General features: G+C 39.7%; 1 protein-coding gene across 3 annotated transcripts; it reads left to right on the top strand.

Annotated features, from left to right (window-relative positions):
- Nucleotides 1-103: 103 nt before the first annotated feature.
- LOC126747592 (cadherin-89D) lies at nt 104-14,223 on the top strand. 3 transcript variants are annotated; one of them, XM_050456325.1, is made up of 24 exons: nt 104-288; nt 5,571-5,637; nt 6,303-6,433; nt 6,519-6,674; nt 6,745-6,853; nt 7,636-7,838; nt 7,908-8,036; nt 8,091-8,564; nt 8,621-8,837; nt 8,890-9,138; nt 9,398-9,553; nt 9,613-9,790; nt 9,844-10,079; nt 10,135-11,079; nt 11,129-11,746; nt 11,805-12,164; nt 12,215-12,351; nt 12,406-12,624; nt 12,680-12,768; nt 12,853-12,936; nt 12,990-13,058; nt 13,139-13,354; nt 13,404-13,751; nt 13,806-14,223. In XM_050456325.1, exons 2-24 carry the CDS (start codon nt 5,586-5,588, stop codon nt 14,074-14,076), a joined length of 5,646 nt encoding a protein of 1,881 aa, XP_050312282.1. In that variant the 5' UTR covers nt 104-288; nt 5,571-5,585; the 3' UTR covers nt 14,077-14,223. The 3 variants fall into 3 exon arrangements, with proteins under 3 accessions (XP_050312282.1, XP_050312281.1, XP_050312280.1); XM_050456324.1 differs by lacking the exons at nt 104-288; nt 5,571-5,637 and having other exon boundaries at nt 6,165-6,433; nt 13,809-14,223; XM_050456323.1 differs by lacking the exons at nt 104-288; nt 5,571-5,637 and having other exon boundaries at nt 6,165-6,433.
- Nucleotides 14,224-14,311: the final 88 nt, after the last annotated feature.

The raw sequence follows: 14,311 nt of genomic DNA, 5'->3' as shown, positions 1-14,311 counted from the left end.
CCGCCGATCCGCTAAAATCTTTCGTTTACTTCTTGTCGAAGAACGTACCACGACGTACGGTGCTCGTTTTAACGGTACTTCTGCATCTACCGGGTACGTCAGAACCCTTTCGGTAAATCCGCTTAAAATTCTCAATTAATTTAATTTAATCATTTATTGTGTCTCTCGTTTAAGAAATTAACATTTTTTCTGAGATAAAGCGGACGTTTTCGGTGCGGTGTGTGAAAGTGTACGCAGGTGAAAACGAGACTTTTTTTCCTTGTTGATGTTTTGTTGCTTCGGAGCGAGGTAAATTGTTTAAATGATTAACTGTTGTCGTTTATTTATCGGGGGGCTATTTTAGGTACAAAATTCTTTAAGAAATTTTTTCGCGATCGCACTTGTTAGCCTTTGGCCACACATTAGTTGATTCCTGTACATTTTCTAATGCATTTTTTTATGAAAATTGTACCTTTTGCTTAATGCATACAAGAAACAGCTATCGGAGCGATTATTCATTATTTCAACAACAACCTCATTAAACAATAGACCCCAATATATCTAGAAAAAAGTTGTTAATTCTGGATAAGTTTTGACAACTATGCGGCTAAGTTATCAACTGAATCCAAAAGCCACTAAGAAGAGTTTGTCATCCATTTTAGTCGGATTAACTTACAACTTAAAAAGAGAACGACAGGGGTTTTTGCCTATGAATTTCTATTGCATGGACTAGGGGTTTATTAATTAAATTACCATATTAATGAACCTTTAAGAATTGTGCCGAATCTTACGACGCTATTGTATTTGAGATGATACAGGACGTGTCGATTTAATTTTGGTAAAACCGACCTCTCTTATCACTTTATTAGACGTGCTAGAGAAGGTTTAAGAGTAAAAAATTAGTGTTTTATTCCAGGCAGTGGGAAAGCTGGAAAAAAACTTAAATTTCTTCTTTCGGGCAGTCGAAGAAGGAGAGAAAACTGGCCAAAAAGAATAAAGAACCTAAATTTTTAATAAAATAGTCGTTCTAGGTTACTTGACATGACACACTAGACATGACTTGCAAAACGTTAAATTAAAAATTTTCTAGTGAATGGATTTTTTAAATTCTTTTAATAGAAGCTAAAAAATATTACAAAGAAACTTTAAAAAAAAAAATCATGCCCATGTGACCATCAGAAGGAAAGTTATAAGGTAATTTACCCAAAGGTACTTGATTTTTCTTGACACGAATGAAAGGCTCTCCCTATATTTATAGTACTTTTGAATAAATAATGAGGCACTATGCTCTTACAGAAAAAGAAATAGGATATATTAATAAATTTATTGAGCCACCTTGTACACCAAATAGATTTCTGCAATTAAGTTGTCCAGAAAAAATAGTGTCGGCCTTCGTTATCCAATAAACGATCTCGACAAGGCAACAATTACTAAAATTACATGTAAGTCAAGTAAATTGTGTCTTGTGGCGATTTTTCCGGCCACCCAAAGCCGCTTTACACGCTCAATATCGGTAATTTGAATTTTATATGCGTTCTATTGCCATTTGAATCGGATTCGACAGGTTTAATTGCGGTTCTTGTATATTATCGCGAACTGGTTTGCCTTATGTAAGAAGAAAAATCAACTAGATATAGCAGGAAAATGTTGTCGTATGAATATGTTTGATGCAGGTGCTGTAAATTATTTTGATTGCTTATTTCCCAACCGTACAAGGACCAATTAAAAAAGACTCCATTAGCCATAAATCTTCACACGGAAACGCGTTTAATTCTTGGGTCAAAGAATAAATTTTCGCGCGATTTAAACTTGAAATTAAAAGTCTATTGTTTTTTAACCCAGAAATTTCGCAACCAGATCTCCGTCAGATAAAAGAAAGAAATAAGAAATTGGGTAGCGTAATTAATACAAGACCTCGTACAAGAGAGACTAAACTCTAGTAGCATTATTTGTATATTATTTTCTTAATATTTGAGAGACTGGGCAAATATTCTATGAATATTGAAAAGAAGTGTTACTTTTTCAATATGTATGTTCAATTTTTTGAGTCATGTAAAGTTATGGGCAAAGTTCGCTGAGAATACTGGTTAATTCTTCAAGTACACTAGACCCAACTTCCAAAAAATTGAATACATTTTTTTCTAGCTTAAGAATTTTAATTATTCTTTCATTAAAAGCTGAAAAACTGTCAAAAGAATCATTTAAAATAAAAATCATAAAAATATGGACAGTAGAAGTAAAGTTATGAATCAATTTACCCAAGAGTACTGGTTCCTGAAGGAAAAACTAGACATGATTTACAAAAACTTGCATAAAAAAGTTTCTATTTCATCGATTTCCTTCATTCTTTCAATAAATTCCAGAGAACATCCCAAAGAAACTATTAAAATAATAAACAAGCCAATCTAAGCTTAGAAGTAAAGTTATAAGTAAGTTTCCCACTCCTCAAAGTACCCTCAACGAACCAAAACCAAAAATAATTTTAAAAAAATCTAGAATGCTTGATAAATAAAATCCACGCAGTTTGTTTGCAGTCTCCTTATTCCCTGTGTACTACTCCAGGTGTGTACTACTCAGTTACTAACTCCAGGCAGTTGATGCAGTCATTTTTCTGAAATTTCCATTAGCTTTTCAGGCTTTCCTGAACTTGGGATACCACCTCAATATGATGAGGAAATGATATAAATTATGTACTGTTTCCAGGAATCACTTTTCTCTCCTGAAATTCACAGAACATGAATCTCTTTTAAGCCTCCTTGTGTGTCTGGAAGAAACAGAAATATCTTACTAATTCCAGGCAGTTGATGCAGTCATTTCTCTCAAATATCCATTAGTTTTTCAGGCTTTACTGAACCTCAACTACCTGGAAATGATGTAAATAATGTACTTTTTCCAGGAATCACTTTTCTCTTCTAAATATCAGAAACGAATCTCTTCAAGCTTTCTTGTATGCCTAGAAAAGACAGAAATTTGTTACTAAATCCAGGCAGTTAATGAAGTCATTCTTTAGTTAAAAATACCTTCAACTGCCTGGAATAATTAATTAATTAATTACTATCATTTAAATTAAAATCGTTTTATAATTAAATTGGGGTTTGGGTCAGGTAGAAATACTACTGACGCTGTATAAAACTCTTTGCACGATATTTATGGAACCTTAGTAATAAAATGATGTCTGCAGCTGTATTTCGTGACTTGGCCAAAGCATTCGATTGTGTAGACCATCACATTTTATAAAGTATATTAAAATTATTAAATTTCAGGTGATCTAGTTGCAAATATAATTTCTGTTTAACAGTCGTAGTAATTTTCCCTGTATTATTACATTCAATATAATTCCAGAATATACGAAAGTAATGTTTGTTAAATATCTTTTAAATATTTAATTAATCTTTTTAGTTTTTATTGTTTGCTTATTTATCTAATATTTAGATGCCACTAGGGAAGGGACCTTCGTTTCAAAACATTACAAATGTTGCGTGACTATTGGGATCCAAATCAAAATGGTCTCTTAATTATTCTCTATAAGCCTTTCACCGTGTGTTTATTCTTAATATTTTTGTTGCGCAACATACCGGTCAAAGAATATAACAAATCATTGCCCCATTTATTCAATAATTGACTAAATTTATTACCATATTTGTGTGTAATTATCATACATAGTTGCACTATGGTGCATAATTGTATAACGAATTGAAAGGTATTTTTTTTAGTGTTTTAAATGTGAACCATTTTACTTTCGCTATAGTAAGCCTTAAGGTGCCATTAGCACCTTACCAGTGAAGACAATGCTCGTACTTACGTAACCTCTGATGGCCGGCCTTTTTGGGGTGATTGTCTAATCATATTTCTGGTATAAAGAAATCGCATGTTTTACGTTTTAAAATTAATTTGCATCCGTTAGCACGTTAGATTTTCATAACGGTACAGTTACGCATCGAAGCAGAAGTACATTATCAAAGCACTTTCATTTCCCTACTTTTTTTTTTCTTGCCATAGATGATACGAAAAAGGGAAAGTTCCACTTTTTTGTATCAAAATTTTACGAGTACATCCCTGCGCGTGTGCACCCCATTTTCAGCCGCCCCTACTGACCAACAAACCGGAAAACTCGCTCTCAAAGTTTTCCCTTACAAAGCTTCCTTAATTGATCACCTGGGGCCTGACGGGGAATTCTTAAAAGGGACATAAAGAGTATAAAGAACCGGCCTGCCCTTCGCCCCCGGTTTCTCTCTAAATTGTTCATTACTTTCGCGAAAGGATGACACGAAACTTCCCTACGGAGCGGAAAACTCGTTTTCTAAGTAGCTATAAAAGGATTCTTTAGTGGACACGAGTGTACAAAAGCTTATAAAAGAAAAATCATGCAAATATGTGCAGTAGAAGTAAAGTTATGGACCAAGTTATCCGGAAGTAATGGTTAATTCTCCGAGTAGACACTAGATCCAATTTTAAAAAAATGGAATAAAAAATCTTTTGGTCCAAGGATTTTGATCAGACACTGGACCTAATTTTCAAAAAATTAAATAAAAAAAATTCTAGTTCAAGGATTTTAATGATTTTTTATTGAAAAATAGTAAAGAAAAGCTTTTAATAAAAAAATCATGCAAATATGAGCAATAGGTATAAAGATATGAGCGAAGTTATCTGGAAATACTGGTTCTTCAAGTACACTAGATCCAACTTCCAAAAAATTAAATAATTTTTTTTCTAGTATACCGATTTTAATGATTTTTTCACTTAACGATGAAAACTATTTAAAAAATAATTTAAAATAAAAATTATAAGAATATGATAAGTAGAAGTGAAGTTATGGACCAAGTTACCCAAGAGTACTGGTTTTTAAAATAAACACTAGACCTGACTTACAAAAACTAGCATAAAAAACTTTCTGTTTAATGAATTTTCTTGATTTTTTCAATAACAGCTGAAAAGTACTCCAAAAAAACTTCTAAAATAAAAATTATTAGGATCTGCACACCAAAACTAAAGTTATTAACCAAATTACCCAAAAGTACTGGTCCTTACAGTAAAAACTAGACATGAATTACAAAAACTTGCATAAAAAAGTTTCTATTCCATGGATTTTGTTGATTCTTTCAACAAAAGTTGAAGAACGGTTCAGAAAAACTTAAAAAAAAACATGAAATAGATTTAATTAATACAGATAAAGTTATGACCCAAGTAATCAAAAACTGACTCATTTTCCTTTGCAAACACCAGAGTAACTTTCCAAAAATTGAAGCAAAATACTTCTGATGCGTGGATTTTGATGATTTTTTACTGCAAGCTAAATAATAGTTAAAAAAAATATTTTAAAATTAAAAATCATGAAACTATAAGCAGTAGAAGTGAAGTTATAAAACACGTTAATGGGATCCGTAAAGTTTGAATAAAATAGACTCTATTGCATGGATTTCCTTCATTATTTCAATAAATTCCAGAGAACATTCTAAAGAAACTATTAAAACAATAAACAAGCCTACTTAAAATACTCCCAATGAACCAACACTTAAAAAAAAGAATGACAAAAATTACTTTTAAGATGGAAACCTTAGGGTCGTCTTAAACTCATTAATTTTTTTTTACAGGAATGACCACGTAAAATGCTCTGGATAATACTCCTCTGGGTACCCCTGGCACCAGCAACCGTTTATGGTAAGTTCATTTAAATGTTTAATAAGTGCGTTCGTGCATAACCAAATGCTATAATTAAAACAATGTTAACCGAGAAACGATTTTTTGTTGCTATTGTGGTTAGTGGTTTAGCGCAATCGAGTTTAATGCTATTTATAATACGACATATGATGCCCAAGCCCGACCACTTTTATTAGTCTACAAACTACAACCTGTCTCGTAATTACGTCGTCATAATCAACAACGAATAATAAACTTGTCCACGTGTAATGGGAAAGTTTAATTAGTCTTTTCACTTGTAGTCGTTTTTCTTATAATACCGTTGGAAGTACGGTGATGGACGCTCTGGCGTAATCTTCACACGTATTAATGAACTCTTTACTGCAGAAAAGTGAACTTTGAGTATTATTATTATTATTATATAAAACTATTGCGAGGCAAATTATTAATAAAACAATTAGCACACAATCTACAAATCCGAATAACAACAATTGCATTCAAACTGCGTTTTGCCCAACAACTGCAACAACAGCAACATTTTAACGTTCCACTTTAATAGTAGATCGGTCAGCCAGCGGCGCAATGCATGTCCGGCAACAATTTGTGCAAACTTTCGCTTTATATCTACGATTTATTATCCGTTTGGTTACAAATATGCATTGCAAGAAAAGACAAATTTATTCCAGGTTGCCAGTTCTACCCTCCAGGAGAGTACCTGAGGTTCATCAGGGTGCCCGAGAACCTGAGGGTGGGCGAGGAGGTGCTGCGGGTAGAAGTGCACCCGAGGAACAATTTAAATTTGTTGCCGGTGGACAAGGTCAGTGAAAAATTCCGATCGAATAAGGATTTTCCTTGATAGAAACCTCGTTATTAAAAGGTGAAATCTTGGATTTTTATTTCAGAATGAGGACGTGAGCTACTTCACTTACAGGGACCTTAATAGGACCACCGTGTCCTTGCTGCTGGCGAAATCGTTGGAAGACTTGGTGGACTCCACCAGTCCCAGGAACGTCCTGAAGTTCAAGCTGAGTTGCGATTTTAACGATGGGGAGGACACCGTAAGTTAAACACGTTCTCGAATGTCATTTTTCAATTCTAGATGATATGAGAATTTAATGGTTGTTGCAGATTACCTCGTCTCTCTCCGTCACAGTTTACATCGAGGACATCAACGATCACGCCCCGGAGTTCATAGGTGAACCCTACTACGTTGAAGTTGATGAACTTTTCCCCGTTGGTAAGTCATCAAACTGTAAAACTGTGTTACTAAAGCCATACGACCATTTAACGGTCCCATTCATCTCCCATGAGATACGATTTATGTGTATTAATGTAACGTTTTGCACGATCGATCTTCAATAAACGTAACGTTACTTTTAAACTGTTTAAGCGACAATAACACGAAATTTTTCATGCATACCGTTGTTCGAAATGCCTGGAAAACTTTAGGCGGAAACTCACAATGGAGTTTCCATCATGCACGCATCGCTGAGATAACATGGAAAAGCGGGTGACGTGCAACTCTCGGAATTGATAATGAAAAGTTAAAGCTTCAGTTAAAGTTTTTTAGGGAGGCTTTATGTTCGAATATTTACATAAATCAAATGGGGATAAGTCTGCAAATCCGGGAGGCCATTGTCAATGTCAGACTAAAGTGATGTTTAGACTTAAATAGCTTTTTACTGATGAAACCTATAAGTACGAAACTTTGAGGACCTATAGACAGTATTTCATGTTATTTCTTCAAAAAATTTCAGTCTTCTAGCTTAAATAGGTTTTTAATCAAAAATAAACAAATGTCAATCCAGTACAATTAAATTATGTAATATGTTTGCACTCAAATAACTTTATACTGATAAGTCCTACAAGTACAAAACTTTCAGGGCCTATAGGCAGTACCTCAGGTCATCTTTTTAGAAATTTCAGCTTACTAGCATAAATAGCTTTTAATTAAAAAAATAATAAATGACAAACAACTTCAATAATTTCTGACTGCTGAGACCTACACTGCTTTTCCAGGTTTAACATTGTATAGAGGGGTCCGAGCAATAGACCGGGATAAGCCAAATACTCCGAATTCCGACGTGCAGTTTGCCATAGTCGGAGGTAACGAGCGCGGAAAATTCGCCCTGGATAACAGCCACCAGCCGGACATTTTGCTCAGGAAAACTCTGGATTTCGACGCCGGGGATCGGGAGTTTATTTTGACCATTTCCGCCACGGTAATTCTTTAAAAACCCTCCTGTTACAAGTCCATTTTAAATTCTCTACATAATTTTGTTTAAATCTAGGATCGCGGTAACCCTCCAAGGAGTACAAACTCAACCGTCACGATCAAAGTGAACGACAACGATGACTTACCACCCAAGTTCACCAAGGGGGTTTACCGAACCAGGATCCACGAATTCTACCCCATTACGGTAAGCGCTTACCACTACCATCGTCAGTTAATCTAAAAAAGTTCACTTTATCAGGGTATGAAGATCCACGAATTGCTCTCGTTCCACCCTCCGATCTACGCGTTCGACCAGGACTTCGCCATCGAAACCGCTATACGCTATGACATAATAGCGGGCAACGAGAGGCATTTGTTTTATCTGGACCACGTGAACGCCTCCTTGTTCCTGGAAAAGGAGATTGATCTGGACTCGGAGCGGTCGTTGCCTGGAAACACTTTCGTTCTACAGATTCAAGCCGCGCAGGTGAATAACCCTCTGAAAACTGGCCTGGCTCGTGTGGAAGTGGAGGTGATAGACCTCAATGATAACCTTCCAGAGTTTGAGGTGGACTTCTACAATATCAGCATTGTGGAAAACTTACCGAACGGGTTTAGTGTCTTACAAATCATGGCCACAGATCAGGATCAAGGAGATAATGCGGATTTCTCTTATCAGCTGGAGGATGGTAGTGGAGCCTTTTCTTTGGATGCCAGAAGTGGATGGCTGACAGTAAGGCAGGTGATTTTCAACTTGGATCAATCCTTTACACTCTCATATAATTCCAGGTTAGAGACCAAACGGTTCTGGACCGAGAAAAACGTGGATCCATTAAGATGAAGGTCTACGCGAAAGAAAAAGTTCCAACAGTAGTTGGAAATGAGGCTCTTTCATCTGTGGATGTGGAGGTGACTCTGCTGGACGCCAACGATAACAACCCTACCTTTATCCCAACAAACTTATACGATTTTACCATCACTACACAAGCGAAGAAGGGAGATAAGGGCAAGTATGAATAACATATCCGTCACCCAGAGCATTCACGTTTTCTTTTTAGTTGGACAAGTCCAGGCAACTGATCCAGACCTCGGAAGGAACGGTGTGGTGCTGTACTCGTTGCAAAAAACATCCAACAGCAGCGATTCCTTCGAAATCGAACCCAGATCAGGAAAACTCGTGGTGGCAGATGAGAATGTGCCCCCTGGAAAGCATTTATTATTCGTGGAAGCCACTGATCAACCATTCAACCCTAGCGAGAGACGGACTTCGTTAGCCGTGGTCACCGTTGAGGTCCGAAACCATCCAGGTAAGCTCTAAGCCTTTTGCTGGATCCTCTCTGGCTTCAGTTCGTTAGAAAACCCCAAATTTTAAGTCCCTTACTGACCTACATTATAAAAAATCAATATAAACCCTCTGTGTTGCCCTCTAGTCAACGTTTTCTCAACCACAGAGCTTTGCAGTCTATCGATTCACAGGCCTCATCCAGTTTGCCCTATGCATATCCACTCTGGATAATAGAGGGCCTATAAACCATCAACTTTTAAGTAAAAATAATAATTTTCTAGGCAGCACAGGCTATCCAGAGTTCGTCGGTGCCCCCTACGAGTTCTGGGTGGGTTCCACAGTGGGTATAGGAACCAGCGTGGGTCAGCTCCGGGTTTCTGACGCTATGGAACGAGGACCCATAGCTTTTGATCTCCTGCACAGCTACCACGAAGGAGGTAAGCGACAAGCTGGGCAAAAAATTACATTTTAAGGCAGTACCAGTGTGTTTTTCCAGTACCGTTTGCTGTGGAGGAGAGCTCCGGGGTCCTGACTGTCGTCGACGACCTGAAGAAGTTCAGCCGTCAAGATTACGAGTTCGAGGGGGTGGCCACCAATGACAAGGACGTCACTCTCGTCACCAACGTCACTCTACACGTGGTAGATCCCAAAGATGAAAAAGCCATTCTCATGAAGTAAGTAACTTATAGGTCTGTATGTGAAGCAGATGACACCCACGTTATTTCAGAACTGGCAATGCCCCGATAGAGTTCCACGTCAAGGAAAACCAACCGAATGTGTTGATAGGTAAGCTGGGATTCAAGAACAACATGACCAGCGGTCTGAGGTTCTCTATAGCAAATCAAAAGGACGTCACTGATGTCATAGCGATTACCACCGATGGAACCTTACATACCCTGCGGTCTTTGGATAGGGAGGTGCGGGATGTTTACAGGCTCACCGTCATCGCCGAGTATAATAAGGGTGAGGAGTAAATGGTTCTAAATTGGTTGTTTGCTACGGTTGTTCACTTTTTTAGGAAGCGCTCTTGGATCGGGGATCTACCAAGTGACCATTTACGTGGACGATGAGAATGATAATAAACCCCAATTCGAAAGAAGCATCTATGAAGGAAAGATCCAGGAAAATGCCAAATCTGGCACAGAGGTTGACCTGAACTTCCCGGTACACGTGAGCGACAAGGATATCGATGCAAACGGCCAGTTTACCGTAGGGATATTCGGTAACGGAAGCGAGAACTTTAGATTGGACAAGAACACTGGAAAAATCCAGTTTATTAGCGCTAGCACCCCACTGGACAGGGAGACCACCCCGGTGTACAACTTAAGACTGGTCGCCAAAGATAAGGGAGGCCTTTACAGTGAGGTCAAGCTGATTATCAACATCGAGGACGAAAACGATAATCCCCCAGTGTTTATGGAGATGCTCATCCACACTGAAAAGGGCATAAAGGTCCTGGAATATGACAGAGAGGGAAACAGGGTGGTTCACTTCGAGCGGGACAATAGCGGCAACGTCACCAAATATGTTCTAACTCAAACGTACTTAAGGGCAAAGAGACCCAAGCAGAAGATGTCCCCGATGGTCAGCGTTCCGGAAGATCTGAGCGTGGGCACCACCATTATCAAATTAACTGCCCTGGATAAGGACATTAGCGAAAACGCGCAAATAAAATACGAAATGGTCTCGGAAACGTACATCCCGCACGAGAAATCCACCGAGCCCTTCCACCTGATCCAGTATTTCATGGTGCATCCGACCACTGGCGAAATTTCGGTGGCCAGGACCCTTCCGCCCGAATCCGAGTTCAGGCTGAATGTTTCCGCCAGCGATAAGGGCTCCCTAAGGGATTATCTCCTAGTTCGGGTGGTCGTTAAGGATATTAATGATCACACCCCTGTTTTTAAGAAGTCTTGGTATAATTTCGATACGGAAGAGGCGGTTTATGCCAGGAAAGTTTTAGGTAAGTGAAAGTCCTTTAATGACTGCAGGCGACCAATTACGATTTCCAGGTAAAATTGAAGCTATGGATTCGGACTTTGGCCCTAACGCGAACATAACCTATTCAATAAAGACCGAGGAGTCTGCTGGAGTGCCGTTTTCCATATCGACCTACACGGGACAGCTGAGTGTGGACGGAATCCTGGATCGCGAGACCAGGGACAAGTACTCTTTCGTGGTCGTGGCCAAGGATAATCCCCAGGACAATAAACCGCTAAGCAGCTCCGTTAACGTCGAGGTAAACGTGCTGGACGTCAACGATAACCCGCCGGTGTTTTATGGATACGACGATTTGGCACCGAACCCAGAACCGAATGTGAACAATTACCGGTTCTATCAGCGAAAGATTCCGGTTTATTATGCGGCCGCATCGGAAAACAGCCCCATCGGTACCCCGATCACGAGGGTGTTCGCCAATGACTCGGACTTTACCGGAAACGGAAATGGATTGATCTTGTTCGACATCCCTTTCCGAAAGGGAAATCCCAATCTGTTCGCCATCGATTCCAAGGAGGGCATCTTGACCACTATTGGGAAACTGGATTACGAGAAGGACAAGTCGCATAACGTGACGATCGTGGCATCGGACTTGGGATCTCCTAGCTTGAGCTCCACCGCTGTGGTTTCCAGTAAGTATGATGCTCTTTTTCAGCGAATTTTAGCCTAAAAATTTGCTACTTATTTCAGTAAACGTGATAGACGTACCGGAAGACTTACTGTCAGCAGAGAGTCCAGTGTTCTCCCATCGATATTACGAGGTGGAGGTAGAAGAAAACGTGCCGGTGCCCCTGAAGATTCTCACCCTAAACGTCACCGAGCAATACAAGTCCCATAAATTACGATTCAGTATTGTCTCCGTTAAAAATAGCGATATTAAAGAGTGTTTTAGCATTGACCCCCGTAATGGTACCTTATTTATCACCAAAAGCCCTGATAGGGAAAAGAAAGCTTTGTACGAATTAGTCGTGCGATTGGATCAGTATAAGGTCGGCAGGGATATGACTGTGATGGTTTATCCCGTTACTAATGAGCGTCTAGGGAATCTGGGTAAGTGAGAGTAACATTTACCACTCAAAAAACTGATTTATTTATTACAGGATTAAACGAAGTGAAAGTGATCGTAAGAATTACGGACCTAAACGACAACCCTCCGAAATTCATGGTCACCGGACGCCCTATAGTGGCAGCCATCCCAACCACCGCAGGCTACGGTTACGAGGTACTGAGGCTCCAAGTAAGTACCCACCATATACAGCGATCGGGGAAGTAAATTTTCAAACTGTTTTAGGCGTCAGATCCCGATCTGGGCCTCAATGGCGAAATAAGGTTCCAAATAATCGGCCGTAACGAGGAGGCCAATCGGCGATTCGCCATAGATCCGATATCGGGCCAAGTGAGGGCCATCTCGAACTTTATCAAAGATGCCGGCAAAGTGTTCGGGTTTGACGTGAAAGCGACTGATAAATGCGGCGCAGATGACGGGCACAGTTCAATCGCCAACGTATTGGTCAGTTAATTTCACTTTCGGACCAAGAATCGTAAAGATAACCGTTAATTTACAGGTTTATGTCCTAGACGAGCAAAAACAAGTCGTTATGGTTATGGGAATGAAACCGGTCGAGGCGGAAAACAGCATAAGTAATATCACTACGTAAGGATTATGAAGTTTTGCTCGAAAATATGTTCGGGGGCGGGGTGGAAACTTCAGAGATAAGAGTTCACTTTTCTTTTTTAGGGCCTTAAACAACGCCACCGGATTCGACGTTAGAATCCGTAAGTTGGAGCCGCACAATGAACGAAACTTAATGGATAATTGCGCGTAAGGAATATTTCAAATTTATTTGGCCTTTTTGTGTATTTTTTACGTTTTAGGACTGATATGTACCTTTATGCGGTCGATCCGGCTTTGAATACCATCCTGGAAATGTCTCAGCTTGAAAAGTAAGGTTTTATTTTAAAATTCCTTTCCTATTCAGTCAGAATAACCTTGCACATAAATTCTCAAACTAAAAATTTCTTAGGGTTCTCCTAAGAAAGAAATCCCTCATAGAACAACACCTCGAGGGCCCCAAAGTCCTGGCGCTCTCCAGCGGCTCTTTTGACAAAAACTACACCCGCACCCCCCGTCTGATCCTCTCCTCCATAGAAGTGGGCGCGATCATTTTGGGGTGCGTTGTGCTCATCGGAGCAGTGATTACTTCAATCTGCGTGGTATGCATAAAAAGAAAAAATAGAAGGTAAGCAAGAACCTTTCCACCTGACCCACAATTAATCCAGTGCTTCCAGACTAAAGCGCTACACGTCATCTCTGAGGTACGGCCTAGGCTCTTCCAAGGCAGGCCTCTACCCTCCTCCGTACGGAGACCCACTTGGGTATCAGCTATCACCTGAAGGAGTGACCCAGGAGGTCCCTATGGAGTACACGAGGTCGGGTCATGACATCACTTGCCCAAGATACTACGCCAACCGTTACAGAGAGTACCATGAGAAGCCAAGGAATTCTATTGGCATAGAAAAATCTATTACGAGTTTACATTCGAGTGGTCAAGACAGTGGAATCGCTGATGCCACCGTGGTGCACTCTTGCCAGTGCGGGCACAGCAGCAGCAGAAGCTCCGGGGACGAGAGCAGCAAGTAATGCATGTCTCTTATTGAGTAGCATTAAGGTCCTGATGGATAATGTTTCAGTAGTTACGAGGATTCGTTGCAATCGACCCCGAGGAGCCGTAAGTTGCGGGACCCCACTCCAGCCATGCACCACCACATCACCCTGAGCCCCAACAGATCGAACTTCTCGACGACGGATCAGCGAAGATCCAGAAACCGTTCGATAACCGAAGACGTACTGGATCACGAAGGGATCAGCCCGATCCAGAGCACCAGCGGGATCTTCACCAATGGTCCAGGAGCCCTGAGACGATCCACCGAGAGGCTCATGATGGGACCATTTCGTTCCTAATGTATAAACACACGTTTGTTGCTTGTATATTTTTATTTTTGGGGGAGAAGTGCAATTATTGTCTGTGTACCTGGTCTTATATGTGCAATATTATGTAAAAATTACGTACTCGTTACAAGTAAAATGTAAATATAATGTGCTGCGAGAGTCTTCGTTTTATTTAGGAGCCCCACAGCGAAGGCCACGAGTTTTTAAACAAAAACTATGAAAAGGCTGATAGCTGTAACTATTGAGG

Source organism: Anthonomus grandis, chromosome 19, assembly GCF_022605725.1.
Source record: "Anthonomus grandis grandis chromosome 19, icAntGran1.3, whole genome shotgun sequence".
Classification (NCBI taxonomy): domain Eukaryota; kingdom Metazoa; phylum Arthropoda; class Insecta; order Coleoptera; family Curculionidae; genus Anthonomus; species Anthonomus grandis.
The sequence above is the reverse complement of the archived record's forward strand: the minus strand, read 5'-3'. Positions and strand labels throughout refer to the sequence as shown.

Excerpts from the sequence above, each read along its gene's own strand:
- LOC126747592 (XM_050456323.1), top strand. The coding sequence starts at position 6,203 with ATGTCCGGCAACAATTTGTGCAAACTTTCGCTTTATATCTACGATTTA. Across the intron at positions 12,937-12,989 it reads AACTTAATGGATAATTGCGC|GACTGATATGTACCTTTATG; the intron begins GTAAGGAATATT and ends TTTACGTTTTAG. Across the intron at positions 13,752-13,805 it reads TCCGGGGACGAGAGCAGCAA|TAGTTACGAGGATTCGTTGC; the intron begins GTAATGCATGTC and ends ATAATGTTTCAG.